The sequence below is a fragment of the Colossoma macropomum genome, unplaced genomic scaffold (genome assembly GCF_904425465.1).
Source record: "Colossoma macropomum unplaced genomic scaffold, Colossoma_macropomum, whole genome shotgun sequence".
NCBI classification, from domain to species: domain Eukaryota; kingdom Metazoa; phylum Chordata; class Actinopteri; order Characiformes; family Serrasalmidae; genus Colossoma; species Colossoma macropomum.
Window position 1 is genome coordinate 22,687,066 of NW_023494791.1, and position 19,430 is coordinate 22,706,495.

At 40.5% G+C, this 19,430-nt stretch overlaps 1 protein-coding gene across 1 annotated transcript; it reads left to right on the top strand.

The window, feature by feature from the left end:
- Positions 1 to 682: 682 nt before the first annotated feature.
- hk1 (hexokinase 1) lies at positions 683 to 19,371 on the top strand. The gene is made up of 18 exons (XM_036574444.1): positions 683 to 745; positions 4,032 to 4,194; positions 8,164 to 8,312; positions 8,430 to 8,549; positions 8,978 to 9,073; positions 9,239 to 9,338; positions 9,518 to 9,701; positions 10,187 to 10,342; positions 10,574 to 10,807; positions 11,734 to 12,038; positions 14,641 to 14,789; positions 14,917 to 15,036; positions 15,256 to 15,351; positions 15,590 to 15,689; positions 15,846 to 16,029; positions 16,815 to 16,970; positions 17,127 to 17,360; positions 17,613 to 19,371. The coding sequence occupies exons 1-18, from the start codon at positions 683 to 685 to the stop codon at positions 17,758 to 17,760; spliced, it is 2,757 nt and encodes a 918-aa protein (XP_036430337.1). The 3' UTR covers positions 17,761 to 19,371.
- The last annotated feature ends 59 nt before the right edge of the window (positions 19,372 to 19,430 follow it).

Genomic DNA, 19,430 nt, shown 5'->3' on the forward strand with positions numbered 1-19,430 from the left:
AATTTGCTTGTGACCCGCCTCTGTAGCCTCCCGCAGGCTTGCCCTTCACTGCATAGAGGAGACGGTAAGAGGTGAGGGGGAAAATAATACCTCAGAGCCCCCTCAAGCTGGTGACGCAGCGAGGGACGTGTTCTACGTGCCTTCCCCCTCCCCCAACCTTAGAAAACACGGAAGTCCCATCTATCCCTCATACCTTCCTCCAATGAAGAGAGAGACAGAGGAGAAAGGAAGGAAGAGAAGCCGACTGAGGGCGGGGGAGGAGAGCAAGAGAGTGAGGCAAAACAGGAGGGGCTGAGCACAAGAGCGAGAGCGGGAAAGGAGGAAAAGGGGAGGGAGGGAGGCTTGGTGTCAGCTGGGCTCTACCTCACTGGTGTGCTCTTTGTGTTTGGCCAATAGCAGTGCAGTGAGTGGGCAGGGCTTAAGCCAGTCCTCTCGCAGCCGCTGCTGCATCTCAGGCAAGCGCATTATATGCAGGCTGACTTCCAAGGCCAAGCAGAGAAAGAAAGAGAGAGAAGGAGAACTGCTGTCGTGCTGGGAGGGAACACCCTACATGCCGGCTTCTCTTTTCATTGCTTATTCACGTCTCCCGTGAGCCGCAGAACGCCTTCCTTGCCTTGCTGGAAAGGACTCAACAGCCTTCTCTTCCTCCTCCATTTCAGTTTCCCCACAGTGGTGGAGCAGGATGATAGCCGCACAGCTTCTGGCCTACTACTTCACCGAGCTGAAGGATGACCAGGTCAAAAAGGTGAGTGTCCATCACTGGTCAAGCTAGATCAGATCTTTTCGCCGAAAGAAGGCCAGCTTTGCCGTCTTGGAGCTCCCAAGGGCCATGTGACAACAGGTGGCACCCGAATGTGTTTCGGGGCTTATGGGCAGCCATGAAACTGTGAGATGCACACAGCCTCACGTCCTCCCGGCCGCAGCCGCTACGTCACACTCTGTGCGACGGCAACGGCGAGCCCAGCGGGCAGACGTTTGTGAGTGTGTACGTGGGTGATGACACAAACGGCATCACTACAGTGCAGTGGGCCAGTGCTGCAATGTCCTTGAAAGCAGGATATAGATGTCAGGGAGTTGCCATGAGAAGTGGGCCGGGTTTTTTCCATCTCTCTTCGTGAGCGTGCTTAGCAGGGTGCGCAAGGGGGAGGGTGGGTGGTCGGGAGCATCTAGATGTAACACATCACCCCCCAGGGGTATGTGGAGTGTCGAGTTTCAGCAGAGTGGCAGCACACTCTTCACTGAGCATGGCAGAGTCGTGCCGTTTAATGCTGTTGATCTACGAAGAGCAAAGAAATGCTAACATGAAGTGTTTAAGGTGAATACAGCAGTTGTAATGAAACATTAGGACACAACTCCTTGGTGTTTACCTCTAATTTTTTATTTTCTCTGTGTTATGGCATGTTGAGTACAGGACACAGTTAAACATTTATAGCATAGCTCAAAGACGCCTGGGTCTTTGTTATATATAAAGCAATGATTTTGAAGAAACTGCTGCAACCAGTCTGCTGACTAGTCGGTTGTTAAGTAATATAGTGATGGTTAGATTATTCACCTTCCTCTAGGTTCTTTACTGTTGAAGGTTATTTTGTTCCACAAAATCTGTAAAGAATTCTTAGATGTCTTAAATCATTTTCTTCTTTTACATCATCGTTTTATGAGGAAAAATGAAAAACAAAATGTATTACATGCAAATAAGGATGGGGGCTAAAGCTTTATCTAGAATCGTTATCTCATAGCATGATGTGTCTCTGTCTAACTTCCTCCTTGAGCAATGTCCTTCCACTCTGTAGCCGTGATGAGGATGTTAGTTGTAAACCCAGGAATGACACATTTTATTAGTTTCATTGCTGTATATGGCCAGCTGCATATCATTACTCAGTACATTGGGTGGTGGTAGAGGTAACACTTGAAAGACTCTGCAGTTACCATGACAACAGCCAGGAGGAACGTGGCTAGCTGCAGAGAAATCCAACCTTAGCTTCTGACCACTGGGGTGCTGCCATGTTTGATCCCATCTCTTTGGTCCAACATGGCTTTTGACGTTTGCTTTGTAATGGGAGGGTGTCTATGCGAGCTGATTAATAATTACTGAATGTAACAGCTATTTACACTGAAGTCTCCAATAGCACATGAACATATAAATGATGTATGTCTTTGCTAACACAGACTGCTGGAGTAAGCAAATAGCAGTATTCACCACTTCACTGGTGATCAGTTAAACCTGATCACAGTAAATAGTTCTTTTCCATTTTACCTTCACTTACATTTTAACATACAGTATATGCAATATAAAGCAGAACTAGGGATAAACTCTAGCCCAGTCTTTACTTGCTAATTACCCTAGCTAGCATTCATTTCACCCTCCCTTGCTTTATTTCCCCGTCTGTTCGAGAAGGCTGTACTGGAACCCATTGCGCAATATCTCGCTTTACACACCCTCCTGCATAAATGTGCTTGAACAAACTCAAAATTGCAGTGCTGCCCAGCAGAGAGGCCATACTTCAGGCAGGTGTGCAGTATTATAAATTGGGAAACAGATTTGATTGCATCGGAGGCATGTAATGGATTTATGTGTTTACCCGTCATTTTAAGACAGATTGTGAGTACATTTTGGAAAACAAATTTCCTGAAATAGCTCTCATCACACAGCCCATAATATAGGGCAAGCACTGAACATTTGAGCCTTAAAACAAAGCTTGATTTCTTGATATAGACGTGCAATTATGTAGAATTTATAACAGTATCTGCAGATATTTTTAATTTGTTTAAATTTTATAGTTATTTTAAATTGATATTTGATGATATATTTATTCTATTCCAGAAGAGTGGTGACACTGGCCTACTGTGCTAAAATGTCTGCCTTTCATTCATTTTCGTGCATTTGTAATCCTCTACACATAAGTGTTAAATTTCTCTGTAGTTCTAGTGAAGATGGAGTTTTTTTAAATCTTTGTGTATCAGCATTGGTACTGGCAATGGTTGTTGTGTAAATGAAAAATATCTGATATTGGCATTGGTTCACAATTCTCATATCAGTACATCTCTGCTTCATTATTTAGCCTCTCAAGCGAATGAAGTGTGTCCTCCATTGCAGCTACATGCACATCATCACCGCTTCTTTACTTACTCAAGAAAAAGTAATTTTCACCTACATGTCCTACAGTTCCCACAAACGAGATGAGCATCATAACCTACAGTCTTTTATACTGTATGGTTTTGATAAACATATTAAAACAGTGACATATTTTTAAAAAGGCATGCAAGAAATGGCAAGTCAGCAGTATGAAGCCTGCAAATGTGTCCCTTCTTTGCAGCAAATCAGATTCCCTTCAGGAATGACATCACACTCTGAACATAGTCTAAGTCTCCCATAGCAACCAAGACTAAGAAAGCCCGACTACTACCACTGTTCACATGATTCAGCAAAAGCAGACAAGCCTTTTTCCAGCTTCATTTTAAATGATCTACTAAATGTAATAAGAATGTTGTTTTTACTCGTTTGAGTTAAGGATGAATATGCATGAATGTACTAATATGTAATTAAGGCATTAGTGCATTTTAGGTTCTCAGAGCTGATTCTGCTTGATGCTATTGTGAGGGTATAGCACTCCTTGTCTCTGCCTAAGTGCCATCTGTTTTTGATATGTGTGGCCAATCACCTGCAAAATGGGCTCTAAGCCAGTACCTCGCTAGTGTGAAGGGGCAACATCATGAAGTGACACTCCACAAAATGGTGGAATGATTTTTGAATGATACAGTCTAAATGCAATAAAATGGCAAGAGAGGGAACATGATCATTTAATTTCATTGAGCCAGATTAGTATTTTCAAGAGTTTCTGGAGGTCTTGTAGCACAGGAGACATTTGATCATCATTACTTCTGTTATATTTAAATAAATCCTGACAGTGAAGTATTGTAAGATATTTGACTCCAGTGTCATCAGATGTAGAATTTTTACATCCCTCACAAATTTGCCTTTTTTCTAGGTGTAATAAACGATCATTAACAGTTATTCCCGTTTTTTTTCTCAGATCGATAAGTACCTGTACTCCATGCGCTTCTCTGATGAGACACTGCGAGACATCATGTCCCGTTTCCGTATGGAGATGGAGAAGGGACTGGGCCGTGACACCAACCCCACAGCCACCGTCAAGATGCTGCCCACCTTCGTCAGGTCCATCCCTGATGGATCAGGTGAGACTTTGAGACTTATCTATATTGCGCTCATATCACATTACTCATATCACATTACTCTTCAGGGTCTAAAACACAAGAGTGGCATTAGTAGATGTATAGTTCAACACACCCACTATGTAAGAGTGGGGTTTGTATTTGAGCAACAGTGTTCATATCACATTCCAAAAATCAAAGAAGTAAGCTTTTACATCAGTACAAATCATGCTTGGTACTGAGCAGTTGTGCTAGTCAAAACAAAGCAGTCAGACCATAAATGGGCAAGTGTTCACACACTCAGCAGTTAATTATTGTGCTGGTGTCTCAGAAGCTCTTCTTTACTTGTACTGAACGCAGTGACTGTTCTTAGGGGTTAGAGATTGTGGAGAAAACCAGCTGAGCAAGAATTACTACAATCGTAAATTTGTCAAAGCACAAGGGGCTGGTGGCTGCCCTATTTTCTCTGTTGAAAGACAACAGAGTTGACAGAGGCTGGGGAAAGAAGCCTACTGACCTCACACTGTACTGCTCAGGCTGACACAGAGACAGAGTATTGTACATTACATTTTGTGTTGCATAGTACATAGTATACATAGTAATATGGTGCTAGCTCTTGCGGTCTTGAAATATCAAAAGCTTAGTATATGGCCCACATCATGACTTTATGCACATGGGTATATATTTCTCTAGTTCAGGGGTGCCAGGGGTGGTATTTGGGGGGTAAAGTGCAGTGTTTGTGGTGGGTCGAGATCAAAAAGACAAAGCAATATACAAATAAAGGTGGGTTTCAATTCAGATTTTTTTGATTTTGTAACATTATACTTTGCTATTAAAATACCTTGAAACATAAAACAAACCTAAAAGGAAAGTAAGAATTTAATAAGTTATATATAGTATGAGAACATATGTGTTGTCTCATTGGCTTAGGGGGTAGGGTTAGGGCGAGTTTCTGGAGGGCCAAATCAAACATCCTCATAGGCCAAATTTGGCCCTCAAGACACACTTTGGGCAGCCTTGCTCTAGATAATTCAGGTACTTAGTGCTGGGCTTCATATTACTAGTAACGTCTTCAAATTATTGAGTGTTGCCTCTGGAGCTACACATTTAACAAACCATTCAGGTAGAAAACCATAGCTGGTAATACACAATAGCATCAATCTATGTTTTGTGTTCCCTGAACAACAAATGTGTGTAGTTCTGATAGTACCGGCCATGTGACCATGCCTGTTTACATGACGTGCTGCATGCAACCAGCCGCATGGGGTTACATCACAGATTACCCGTAATCCCCCCTGCAGATTGACATGTGAAAGTCCATTACAGTAAACTGCATTTATGTCTCTGTGTGCCATCCCACATGCTGTTAGTCATGCCTCATGTACATTTGCTCTACTGCTCTACTCAGCAAGTCAGCACTTCCATCTTTCCAACTATTCTATTCAAGTGGCTAACAGTGGGACATAATCCAAAAGAAATGGAAATGGAAAAGACAAAAGCGCCTGCAAACCGGTTAACAAGCCTCTTTCGCATCTGAAATATCGGCTAAAAAATTATGTTACATTGGAAATTTACTCTCTGTGCTCATAAGTGATGTCTTTATGTTGATGTGTGTTACAATGTAGCTATTTAAATTTAGACAACACATAATGTGGAACGATTTATTAATACCTACTGATGATCCTGTCTCTGGAGGGACAGCACTCTACGGCTCTATATATAGACTTTGACCTACTGCTGTGCCACTGATAAGATGCCTGTGTATTTACAATGCAGCTGCCAGTGCTGTATAAGGATGTTCTTCAGAATGGAGATTTCAAAGCATGAAGAATGGATGCCTGATGTGTGAAAGTAACAGTCGCCAGCTGTCTTTTTATAGCCTGAAGTGGCCTCTTGTGCTATCAAATAGCATCAAGCTAAAAACACAGTGAGCCTAGACACAAAGAAGGCCTTTTGTTGGCTGAGTTGACCTTTCAAAGGGCACTGTAGAAGCCAGGTATGGCTGCTGCAAAGGCTTGGATTTTGCAGGAGGCCTTGGTTTGCATTCCACTGATTCCTTTACACTTCATTATCAGAGTGGGATTTCTGTAGAGGAGATGAGAGTAAAGCTTCTCATCATGTTGGTCTGAAAATAATCCAAATGCTTTTTAATTACTCCTAAAGCACATCAGTTTTTTCACACAGCAATGATGAGAGGTATGGTAATTGAATGATTAGAAAATAACTGTCAAATTGTAGCCCACACTTGTGAGGTTAGTGAGAGAAGAGAGATGTCCAGGACTCACTTTGAGCTCAACACAGAGAGGTGATATTAGCCACAGGTCCCCCTGTAGTCTCCTGGTGTGAAAGGTTGTCCAGGCTTGTGAACGAAGGACTCATTAACACCACACAGCTGCTGTTCACAGGATAAATTTGGGAGGAGGATAACTGGCTCTCTTATTCAAACTCATGTATACCTCTTTCTGTTATGGCCCGATCCTAGACCAGGTCATAACATTACACACTGAAGCAGCTATCAGAAAATATGTTTATATTAAAGGTGTAACAGTTTGAATAAAAAAGGGAATTTGAATTGTAAAACTGTATCACTAATATGCCCCACAGTCTCTCATTTGCCACCTTTTGTGGTAACCTCTGTTAGTTACTAAAACTAGGCATCTGGGTGCGTTCTATTAGACCAAAAGGGAAGGTGTTAGCTTTCAAACGAGACCAAGATCATGACTGTAGCCCAAAGTATGTGGGAACAGTGCTCCTTTTACTTTGGGTATGCCGTTTCAGGCAAAAATGGGGTGACAGTTATAAGGTTAACTGCAAATTACTCATTACTGTGGTTTTCAGGAGCTTTTCCTAATTCCTAATGTCTATTATTGATTTCACAAAAAGTTCTGTCATAAGTTACTGAAGAGATATCTCAAGTTGTTGGAAGGTCTCTGTAATTACAGTATGTAGTGACATGCTGGTTTAAGTGTAAAGGTGGGATAACAGAATGAACACTCTCCAGAAGGCTTCAATCTGTGTAAATGTCAATCTGTTTGGCATTGAGCAGCTAAAACTCAATGATAGCTGATTTATTACGCCTACTTTAGAGGAAATATTGCACAAATAGCTCTTCAGCAAAACCCATCTCTAAATGCTACTTCTGAGGTGGTTTTAATGCTAGAGCACACTGAACTGTGAAGAGCGTGACTTTTCTTTACTGATGCCACAAAGCAGTTATCGTAAGAGTTGAATATACAAACACAGAAACATCTTTATCCTTTATTTATAAGAAATCCAATCCGAGGGAACAAACTAGTGCCAGACAAGCTTGTGCATTAGATTTTTGTTGTTGCCTGGCAACAAGTGCTGCTCAGATGTTATTGTCAATCTGGAGACAGCAAGCATCTCTGTGAAGGAACTGAGTAAGAAGTGTTACTTATAAAAAACATGGAGCCATTATTGAGCTAATATTTCTGTCAGCTCTTCTTTTGGGTTCAGGCAGACTAATTAATCACTGTTTTACTGGGGGCTTTTGTTGAAGCATCAGTTGGCAGGGATTTGAGGTTTACTGGTTTTCTCACAATTTCCACAGAGCTGCTGTCACAGCTTATTTACCCCCATGCCCATCATCTCAAGGAAATTAATCATTCTTTAATTAGAACTCCTTGGAAATGTCCTGTTTCTGATGTTGCTATGGCGTTACTGTCCTAACAGGTTGGCAAGTACTCTGAGATACAAATCACATAGTCATTCAGAGTTTTATCACTAATCAATACTATTTTTCATTGTGAATGTTCATTAAGCATGCGTCAGATTCGAGGTATACTAGACATTTCTAGTAAGGCTAAACGTAGAAATAGCCTTTGTATACGGAAAACAGTGGCCACCAATTTAGAGAAATGAGTCATTTCCGCACAGCACATATAAAATTGTAATTAGCTTGCTAATGAACAGTAATTGTCAACATGATGATTAGTTTTCATTTCTCTGTAATTTTTTTCTTTAATGTCACAGAGAAGGGAGATTTCATTGCTCTGGATCTGGGTGGCTCCAATTTCCGAATCCTGCGTGTAAAAGTCTCTCATGAGAAAAAGCAGACAGTGCAAATGGAGAGTCAGATCTATGAGACCCCAGAGGACATCATCCATGGCAGTGGATCACGGGTAATTATTATTTTATTAAAAACCTGGAATTATTCAGTTTATTATTCAACTAATTTTCGTACACACAGGTTTTCCTTTCATCACTATTTTTGACAAACCTTTTTGGGTCTCTTGCAGTTGTTTGACCATGTTGCAGAATGTCTGGGGGACTTCATGGAGAAGCAAAATATCAAAGACAAGAAACTTCCTGTTGGATTCACTTTCTCTTTCCCCTGTGCTCAAACTAAACTGGATGAGGTAAGAGTGGATTAATATTTTTCTTCTCCTCTTCAAACTAAAGAATGAACAGTTTCATGTTTTATGCTACAAGCTTTGTCCATGGTTATTCACATGGTTAAAATCCTGTTTGTACATTTTAAATGTAAAGAAATCACTATCAACCCTCAAATTAAAACAGTGATATTCTGCACTTTAATTATTTTTATTTATTTTTATTATTAACTTATTGCACTGATTATTGTTTTATTTCAAATGCAAAAAATGCTGAGGTACAGAACCAAAACCCCATGAACTCTACTTTCTAATTATTCACCTATTTATAGACAGCATTGTATATTGTGCATAAAACACAGACATTTTTCTGATCGCGTATTTCTCAAAGATCATGCAAACAGTCAAAAAAGAGGTAAGCCTCAGAGTCTGATAAATTTTCTTCTTTTTCAAAGGCTGTTTTGCTGACTTGGACAAAACGTTTTAAAGCCAGTGGAGTGGAGGGAATGGATGTGGTCAAGCTTCTGAACAAAGCCATTAAAAAGCGAGGGGTGAGTTTTGTAAATGACTCTCATACCACTGTTGAAGAGTTTCTCATTTAATTAAACCTAAATTGTTTAATTTATTGTTTGTTCAACTCATCTCAAGGCAAATAGGAAAATGTCTTGAAGCAAGCTGTGCTGTGGATCTAATGGGAAGAAATATATTGTTTCCAGGACTATGATGCAGATATCATGGCGGTTGTTAATGACACTGTAGGAACCATGATGACCTGTGGCTTTGATGACCAGCGCTGTGAAGTCGGGATCATCATCGGTAAGAGACCAAAACACTCTCTCTGCTTTTTGTTTAAACATGGATTTAGCTTGGATCTTCTCCAGGATTTTTTCAGCGTGTTAGTTATAAGTCAGCTTTCTCTGCATGTCAGGGCACATTTGAAAAGCATGATGAACTGAAGTGACTCAGTGATGATATATGTTGCTGTGCTCCCTCAGGTACGGGCACTAATGCGTGCTACATGGAGGAACTGAGGCACATTGATCTGGTGGAAGGAGACGAGGGCAGGATGTGCATCAACACAGAGTGGGGAGCTTTCGGAGATGATGGCATGCTGGAGGACATCCGCACTGAGTTCGATAGAGAGATAGACCGTGGATCCCTCAACCCTGGCAAACAGCTGTAAGCCACAAATCAAAATTACATAATTTTTGTTAGAGGTGCACCAATCCTGAATTTTGTAGCCATTTTATAGGTTTTACTTTCTTTACAGTGAGATCAGCCTATGGCAGAGTTTTTGCCTAAGCCACAGGCAACAGTGACAACAACTATACTTATTTGCTTTTTACCCAAATCTCAGACTTAATGGGCTAAATTAATGCACTGACCTATAACACAATGTACGGATGTGCATGCGCAGCGTTCAAATGTATATACTTTGCTCACATTATTTATGTTATAGTATAGTACCGTGAAACAGCCAAAATAAAAACAAACAGATTGATTGCAGATCATGCTAAGGAGTGAATATCAGCCAATTGTCATCCTGGTCTCAATTGTGCGCCCATGATTTTTACTGTAGCAATCCAAATAAAGAAAGGGTGAGGGAGAGAGACTAGTGGTTATTATTATGTGTTATGAGTAAAAAAAAAAATGTCTGGTCTCAGGTTTGAGAAGATGGTGAGTGGGATGTACATGGGGGAGCTGGTGAGGCTTATCCTGGTGAAGATGGCCAAGGAGGGGCTACTGTTTGAGGGCCGCATCACTCCAGAACTCCTGACTAAAGGCAAATTTGAAACCAAGCACATTTCTGCCATTGAGAAGTAAGCATCCAATTTTATTACCAGTTGTCTTTTGCAGTAGTTCACAATGTGCTGTTCTAAGATGCGTAGCATGCTTTCAGATAAGCTCTGAAATGAGATTTAACATATCTACTGAATAATGACAGCAGTTTACAGAGTTCTGCTACAGCCAGTATTTGACTTGCATGCTCTGTATGATAGTTAATATCTATACGTGCCCAATGTCATTGCTGTTCATTTTTGATTTTCCAGGACTAAAGAGGGCCTGACTAAAGCTAAGGAAATTTTGACCCGCCTGGGTGTGGAGCCATCGGCGGATGACTGCATCGCTGTGCAGCATGTATGTGCTATTGTCTCGTTCCGCTCAGCGAACCTTATCGCTGCTACACTGGGTGCTATCCTTGCTCGCCTGAAGGACAACAAGAACATACCACGCCTCCGTACTACTGTGGGCATCGATGGATCCCTCTACAAGATGCATCCACAGTAATGATTTACTTTTTTGAATTTTAAATTTGCTGTGTTGCTGTGGCCTCAAACTAGCACTTGAACCACTCTCATATCTACATAATATTAGTTTGATCTTGTTTACCAAGTTACTTAAAATAGTTACTAAATAATAAGACTGTATTTTAAGGGGTTAGTAACATTCTGTGTTAAAGTGGTACAGGACCGATCATAGGACTGGTTTTTGTTGTCAGCCTTAGTTGCCTAGGCTGGTGTCTCCTTGGTAATGTAATCGTATCATGTGTCCAGCATGCTTGGCAAGACCGGTTAGTGAGCTGTAGAAACAGGGCTGCTGACACCATGTGATTTCTGCAAATCCCTTAGGCACTTACTATAGCTTTCTGCTGGTCTCATGTTTTGGCCACAAAGGTTGGCTTTATTTATACATCATGAGAGGGCATCTGCAAGAGCAGCTGTCCATGTACTTGTTTTTGTTACTGTGGAAAAGTCCCACTCTCCCACTCTTTGTCACACCAGATTGATACAGTGGCTATCATAAAAGTTTTGCTATCATTAATACTTTGGATTATACTAATTTATAGGCTGTGATGTTGTCACAGTGGGTTCATATTGCATTGTACTTTGAACAGGCGTTTTCTTGTGTTTAGATGACATTTAGACACCATTACAGCAAATTTTGAGAATCACAAGGCATTAGATAGGAAATTGGAAGGTATCTTTTCTCAGAGTGGCTGCAGATAGGAGCCTTCCAAGAAATAACAGCTGTCATAACAGCTCTCTGTACTTCAGGCAAGCTAACATTGTTTCTGTTTTATGTTTTAATGATCTTTGTAATGGATCATGTGAGAAATGTGGTGCAAAAACTTCAAATGGCTCATATTCAAAGCATTTATCACTTTTGGCTCTGCCTGCTTAAAATAATTACTTCCTTCTGTCCCTCTCAGGTATTCCCGCCGGCTGCATAAGACTGTCCGCCGTCTGGTGCCAGAATGTGACGTGCGCTTCCTACTCTCAGAGAGTGGGAGCGGCAAAGGTGCTGCCTTGGTGACAGCCTGGGCCTACCGATTGGCTGACCAGACTCGTCAGATCGCTGAGACTCTGGCAGAGTTCCGCCTCACCCAGGAACAGCTGCTAGAGGTGAAGAGGAGGATGCTCACAGAGATCCAGAATGGCCTGAGCAAGAAGAATCAAAGCACAGCTACCGTGAAGATGCTGCCCACCTACGTCCGCAGCACCCCAGATGGAACAGGTACCAGAGATGTGTTTTTGCACTGAACACACATTACAGAACACAGTAACATACATTCAACTAATTATCTATTCACCTTCACTTTTTCCTAACCCAACATTTAACACTCACTCTAACTTAAACTTAACCCTACACCTAAACCTAACTCTGTTCCTAATCCTACTCCAATCTGCAGAATCTCACCAGATACTGTGTTAACAATTCAGACATTGATAGATTGACAACAGTGGGGTCCATTAGAATAAAGTGCGACCAAGAAAACTGGTTTTACATAGTAGGACTACAACCCTTGACTATAGTAATTGAAACAGGGCAGAACTAGGGTACTTAGAATAAATGACATTTTCTCTGTTTTGCTCTTTGTCTATTTATACACCTGTTTACCAGTTTACCTGCAGCTCTTATTACAGTCCTGCTCATCATTATTGGCACCCATGAAGTTTAAGTACATATTGTGGAATATCCCCTGAAAAAATTAATCAACTGAAACAGTTTTTTTGTATAGAGCACTCATATTTAAAACAAAAGAGCAAACTATAAACAACAATTTAAAACAAAAAACAATGTGAGGGAAAAACAGAAAAAACCTAAAGCTTGCTGTGACACTGGTATTGGTACCCTTTACATTAAATTAGTATGGAAACACATTTTCACTCACCTGTGGTAAATCGCAAATGATAATCACCTGTGACAAATTCAGTGCCCATGTGACATGAATTAGCCAATGAATGATGACTTCAGGGTTTTAAAAAGCCATACGTTGGGCCATGTTCATTTGGTGAAGACAAATGGTGAAGACAAAGGAGCTGTCTGAGGACATCAGAAGTGCTATTATTAGCAAACACAAGACTTCCAAAGGGTATAAGGCCATCTCCAAAGACCTTGGTATCCCAGTTTCAACAGTGCGCAATGTTATTAAGAAGTTTGCCAAGCATGGAACTGTCAAGAACCTCCCTGGACGTGGGGGAAAGAGGAAAATTGACAAGAGAAGTCTTCGAAGGTTGGTGTGAATGGTGGAAAAAAACACCAAGGCAAACATCCAAAGAACTGAAGGCCAACCTGGAACAGTCTGGGGTCATGGTTTCAACAAGTACCATACGCCGCACACTAAACCATGCAGAGCTTTATGGGCGAAGGCCAAGGAAGAAACCATTGCTAAAGAAAAGACATAAAAAGGAACGACTGATCTTTGCCAAAGAGTACCTTGACAAACCACAATCATTCTGGGACAATGTTTTGTGGACAGATGAAACAAAAATAGAGCTTTTTGGCAATGCAAAGCAACAGTTTGTTTACAGACGGCGCAATGAAGCTTATAAGGAAAAGAACACCCTACCAACAGTTAAGCATGGTGGAGGATCCATAATGCTGTGGGGTTGCTTTGCTGCGTCTGGTACTGGAGGCCTCGACCGTATCACAGGAATCATGAAATCAGAGAATTATCAAGAGATTTTAGAGCGAAATGTCCTACCCAGTGTAAGAAAACTCGGTTTGAGCCGAAGATCATGGGTATTCCAGCAAGACAATGACCCAAAGCACACATCCAAAAGTACACGGGAATGGTTTAAAAGGAAAAAATGGACTGTTTTAAAATGGCCAGCAATGAGTCCTGACCTCAATCCCATTGAAAATCTTTGGGGTGAGTTGAAATCTGCCATTGGGAAAAAGAATCCTGCAAACATTCAAGAGCTTGAACAAACTGCAAAGGAAGAGTGGGAAAAAATACCAGCTGAGAAGTGCAAGAAGCTTATAGATGGCTACAAGAAAGGTTTGGAGGCTGTCATCACAGCCAAAGGGTGTGCAACCAAATATTAACAAGGGGTGCCTTTATTGCTGCACATGCTGTTTATTCTGTTTCTTCTTTAAAATTGCAACATGCAAGTTGAAAAACAATGTTTTTTTTGTTGTATTACTTTGGACCTCCAATTAAAAAATCCTGAAGATATAACTTTGGTACATTTACATTTATTTCTGAAGATATTGTACAGGTTATGCAAAAAAGGACGGGGTGCCAATAATGGTGAGCAGGACTGTAATTAGTTTAAAGTGTGAGGTAGTGCTGGCAGCAATGGGAATCACTACTTTCAGCACAAATATATAGTCACTTATTTTCATAATACAGAAACACCTGTTTGGACTCTGCACACAGCAGCCTATTTAATGCTCTTTATCCCTGCTGCATCGCAGCGCACTATAATCCTGGGCTTACTCGATACAGGGACGTGGCATTGTACAGTATTTTCGGAGCTTGAAGCCTCTTTCCTGATGCTGATTGAGGTTGAAGGGTATCTGAAACACAGCCCAGCCAGCACACTAAGACTTAGGTTAATAGAGCTTCAGCTTGCTGCTGCTAATGATGTGGTCAGGCAGTGTCATAGCCAGATGGACTGTGTGTTAGATCAGCAAGTGGGAGTCATGATTAAAGTCCTGTCAGAGTATCTGTTTCACAAAGCAGCTGTTTAGGCAATACAGTATTTAGAGAATTCTAGTATAATTATTTGTAGAATTGTTTTATTATTTTGTTGAATAATAATAAAATACAAAATAATTATGATCTTTGTCACTTCATTTGCAGTATTTATTAATGCTTTATCTCTTACAGAAAATGGTGACTTCTTGGCTTTGGATCTTGGAGGCACAAACTTCAGGGTGCTGTTAGTGAAGATTCGCAGTGGAAAGAGAAGGACTGTGGAGATGCATAACAAAATCTATGCCATTCCCATAGAAGTGATGCAGGGAACAGGAGAAGAGGTGAGTAGCCTCAGCGCTCAAGTCTCATTTTATTCTGTGTTTACCCTCAGGGAAACTATCAGTGAACACAGTTTAATGCAAATGATTAATTAAATGATTTCATGTACTCTTTTCTCACCTACTGCAGCTCTTTGATCACATCGTTGCCTGCATATCGGACTTCCTGGACTACATGGGCATGAAGAACGCTCGGCTGCCTTTGGGCTTCACCTTCTCTTTCCCTTGTAGACAAACCAGCCTGGATGCTGTGAGTTTTTTTAAATATCATATTGGTTCATGACATTTGTTTTGAATGAGACAGACTCAGACTGAGCACTGCTCCTGGATCAGTTTTTCCTTTCCTGAGCATATACTGTGATGTTCAATAGATATAAACCCAGACACTCTTTTTTTCTAATCTGGCAATATCTTAGTGAGCACATTTGTGTTATTCTGAACCGGTTTTGGTGTTGACTTTACCATGCAGGGCATCCTCGTAAACTGGACAAAAGGATTCAAGGCTACTGACTGTGAAGGAGAGGATGTGGTCAACCTCCTGAGGGAGGGAATTAAAAGGAGAGAGGTGAGGGACAGCACTGTCAGACATTATTTACATGTATTCTTGCAGTACTGTGACTAATATTTGGACAATTAAGGTAATTTTTATGTACTTTTAATGGATCAATCGAATTGTTTCCCACACATGGTTGTTTCTGTTACCCCTTTTAGACACTTTAGGGCTAAATTTGATATAAATAAATTACCCTAACATTACAATGTGTGCAGATTCTCTAACATAATGTGTGTTATCATACCTGCAGGAGTTTGATTTAGATGTGGTAGCAGTAGTCAATGACACAGTGGGGACCATGATGACTTGTGCATATGAGGAGCCAACATGTGAGGTCGGCCTTATTGCAGGTAACTTACATTATAACACCCAGAGTTTCACATGCAACACAACAAGATCCATGTATTTAATTCAGCCTGCCAACATTAATATCCTCAGACTTTTCAAGTTCTTGTAAGCGCATAAGACATTGCCTCATATTCTTCACATTCTTCATCTTATTGCAGGAACGGGCAGCAATGCCTGCTATATGGAAGAGATGAAGAACATAGAGACTGTGGATGGTGATGAGGGCAGGATGTGTGTGAACATGGAGTGGGGTGCGTTTGGGGACAATGGCTGTCTGGATGATATGAGGACCCAATATGACACAGCTGTGGATGATCTCTCCCTCAACCCTGGCAAACAGAGGTGCCCCTTTTTAAATAATATACTCAATATACTATATCTTATACAGCATGGAAGAAATAGGTTAGGTTGCGAGACGGCACTGTTTTTTTCCAATACAGAAACAACTGGTACTTATCCAGTACTTTAAAAAGTACTTGGCTTTAAAATTAGCTAGTTTAAATGGAAGCAGTTGATTTCAGATGCTCATTCACACGTTTGAAGTGTTTACACGCAGCCAATATAATCGCAACTCCCACACATGCTGTGCTGAATAGATAGCTACTCATTGTTCTCATGTCAACATTAGGCTACGCGTGGCTACTCTTATTTTTTGAACCACTTTACATTATGTTGCCCTACAAGCAATTCTGTGATATTTCATGTTTGATTTATTGCAGAATTGGACTGGGTACGTTTGTTTTCCTCCAATATCTGATCCAGCATTTTCTGCTGCTCACTACAAATACTGTGTATCGGACCTGTGCGATCTCTAGCTGTGAAGCCTTACTATGGGTTGCAGTAGTTGATTTTTAGAAAAAAATTGCGTGGTAAATGTGCTACACTACACATATTTTGAGAGAGTATTCAAAGTGATCCTCATTCTACCACCTAATCATGACCTTTGTGTTATGAAGCCTTGGGGAAATTTATCCCTGGCCAGGATTATGATTTATGAATATGTAAACTGTAATTTAGTGCATGCCCTATTTCTGTGTTCTGCCCTCATATGTAGGATTGTTTCAGTTTTTTGTTGTAGCGTTAAATAAAACACTAACAGCGTATATTGTGATGCCTTTTGTTTTCAGATATGAGAAGATGTGCAGTGGAATGTACCTGGGTGAGATTGTGCGAAACATCCTCATTGACTTAACAAAGCGTGGCTTCCTCTTCAGAGGCCAGATTTCTGAGACTCTGAAGACTAGGGGCATCTTTGAAACCAAATTCTTGTCCCAAATTGAGAGGTATTTTATGCTAAGTTTCCTATCATTGAAATATGTGAATAAAGGTGCATTATTGCTTATTTATTTATTTATTTATTTATTACATAATGATCTTTTTCAGTTTTTTGTGAAGTATATTCATTTCTATTTTCTAAACTTGTGTTTTGCTCCCCCTAGTGACCGTCTGGCGCTACTGCAAGTGAGGTCCATTCTGCAGCACTTGGGTCTGGACAGCACGTGTGATGACAGTATTATCGTGAAGGAAGTATGTGGTGCTGTGTCACGCCGAGCTGCTCAGATCTGTGGAGCAGGAATGGCTGCCGTTGTTGACAAAATCCGGGAGAACCGAGGACTAGACCATCTGGACATCACTGTAGGGGTGGATGGCACGCTCTACAAACTCCATCCACAGTGAGTGGCCAGTTTAGAATGGATCTGTTTCTATTTGTAACTTTAAAAGTGAAGACTTTGACGTTCACAGACCTGCCAGCATGTCCAGACTTCAGTAATTTACTTATGTAACCTAATAATAACAGATTTTACAGTATAGTTACTGAATAATGAATCTTACCATCAAAGGATTTATTTTTTTTTGTGGTAATTTCTTAAGTATTTTGTATCAGAAATTCAGAACTCTCACTCTCTGTGTCTTCCTTGCTTTAGTTTCTCTCCGATAATGCACCAGACTGTGAAGGAACTAGCCCCCAAGTGCAATGTGAACTTCCTGCTTTCGGAGGATGGGAGTGGGAAAGGTGCTGCCCTGATCACTGCAGTGGGATGCCGTCTGCGTGAGCAAGAACAAAAAAGCTGAAAGCTATTTGAATCCGCTCTTTAGCTCTCTCTCACTCTAACCAAGAGCAGAGAACTCTCCCACTAGAAGCCCTGACGAAGTTCTCCTAGACCTAATGTCCAGCACATCCATCTGCCCACACCCAGTACCAGGGCCTGGGATGCTCTGTACTTTGTAATTCACTCCATTTGAACTAAATATAACTGTCAGCCTTTCACGTGTCTAAATTTAGTGTCCATGTCTAAGTGTACGTGTGTGCGTGTATCACGGATGAGTTATCCCTTATTATTGAGTCTATACTACAATGTTGTAACTCTGCTGTAAACATTTTATGGATGTATATTAGCAAAAGGGAAGAAATTTCAAGGCAAAATGACAAGACCAATTATGTATACATATAAGAATATATTATTTATTTTATTTTTGTATTTGAGGGCTGTACTGAGAGAAAAGTGTAAGAGATCATACCTTGGAGAGAAGCTTTTTTTTATGTTTATGCCATGCTCACTTCAGATGTTGCATACTGATAACAGGGTTATTATATGAATGTTGAGGGACGACCTGGGTTTTGAAACCATGCGCACTTCTCTTTGAGACCAAAGAGAAATGTCATGTGAGTCAACGCTCCAGTAAGGGCTGCCTCGCAGTGTATTGCTTCCATACACCCTGTAATCTCAGCTCCTGAATGCCCCAACAAACAAGAGATGAACAAGAAAGCAGACTTCTTGCCTTTGTTGTCCAACCCTTCTGAAAAACAGCCTGCTCTCGCAGTGCCTGGAAACCTGAGCAGTTGCAGCAGACTGTATCATGCATATTGCTTTTGTCAGAATAGGTGAGAATTGTCAGCATTTCTTGTGTGCTGTGTACATACGCAGATAGTTTATTGGCCCCCACAAATAATGGTGCAAATCTCAAGTAAATGTCCTTATGTGTACTCTGGCTGCGTGTTTGTGTGTGATCCTGTATAGTTACTGTGAGTGAACCTGTGCAGTGGCTCTGAGATGGTATGATGAATGCATGCCTTATTTGGTAACAGAGGTTTAGTATCCACTCATTTTGTACGATTCTCTAGGTGCACCATATTTAGATGTTCTATAACAGAAAGTTATTAAACTATTTTGATGAGCTATGACTAAGTTTATGTCTTCTCTGATTTAGTTTTGCTTAGTAGTCCTGCCAAAATGTAGGATTAGGACAGTAGCACTTTATTTCTATGTAAACAAAACAAATAGTGCAATACAAATATTGTATTCACATTTCACCAAAATCAATAACAGTGGATTAATGCAAACATATTAAATGTGGTCATTATAAATAAATCAAATACAATGCAGTTATTTAAAAAATAATCACTAGCTAAACTTTTTGTATAGGTTTAATTTGACTTGACATGAATACAGACAACATTGAAGTGTTTTTGGGAGAAATACTGAGTTTATTCAGCAATGTTTAATCATGAGATCAACAGTTAGGCCAAAGTAAATTCATCCTAGGCACAGATTCATTCGTGCTTGCTTGGTGTCACCTTCAGAAAAAAAACTAAACATTTTTTTTTTTGAACTGTTAATTTTTAGAGCAGCAGCTGTTTTGTCAAAAATGAAGACTTCAATAAATTCTCTGAAAGTTCTCAAACTCTGTGGAATATAATCAATTATTTAATAACAAGGTTCATTGTAATTCATGTATACAAT

Bases quoted from the DNA above. Each gene is read 5' to 3' on its own strand.
- hk1 (XM_036574444.1), top strand. From the start codon at position 683: ATGATAGCCGCACAGCTTCTGGCCTACTACTTCACCGAGCTGAAGGAT. The intron at 4,195-8,163 runs GTGAGACTTTGA...TTAATGTCACAG, and splicing joins GTCCATCCCTGATGGATCAG to AGAAGGGAGATTTCATTGCT. The intron at 8,313-8,429 runs GTAATTATTATT...GGTCTCTTGCAG, and splicing joins TCCATGGCAGTGGATCACGG to TTGTTTGACCATGTTGCAGA.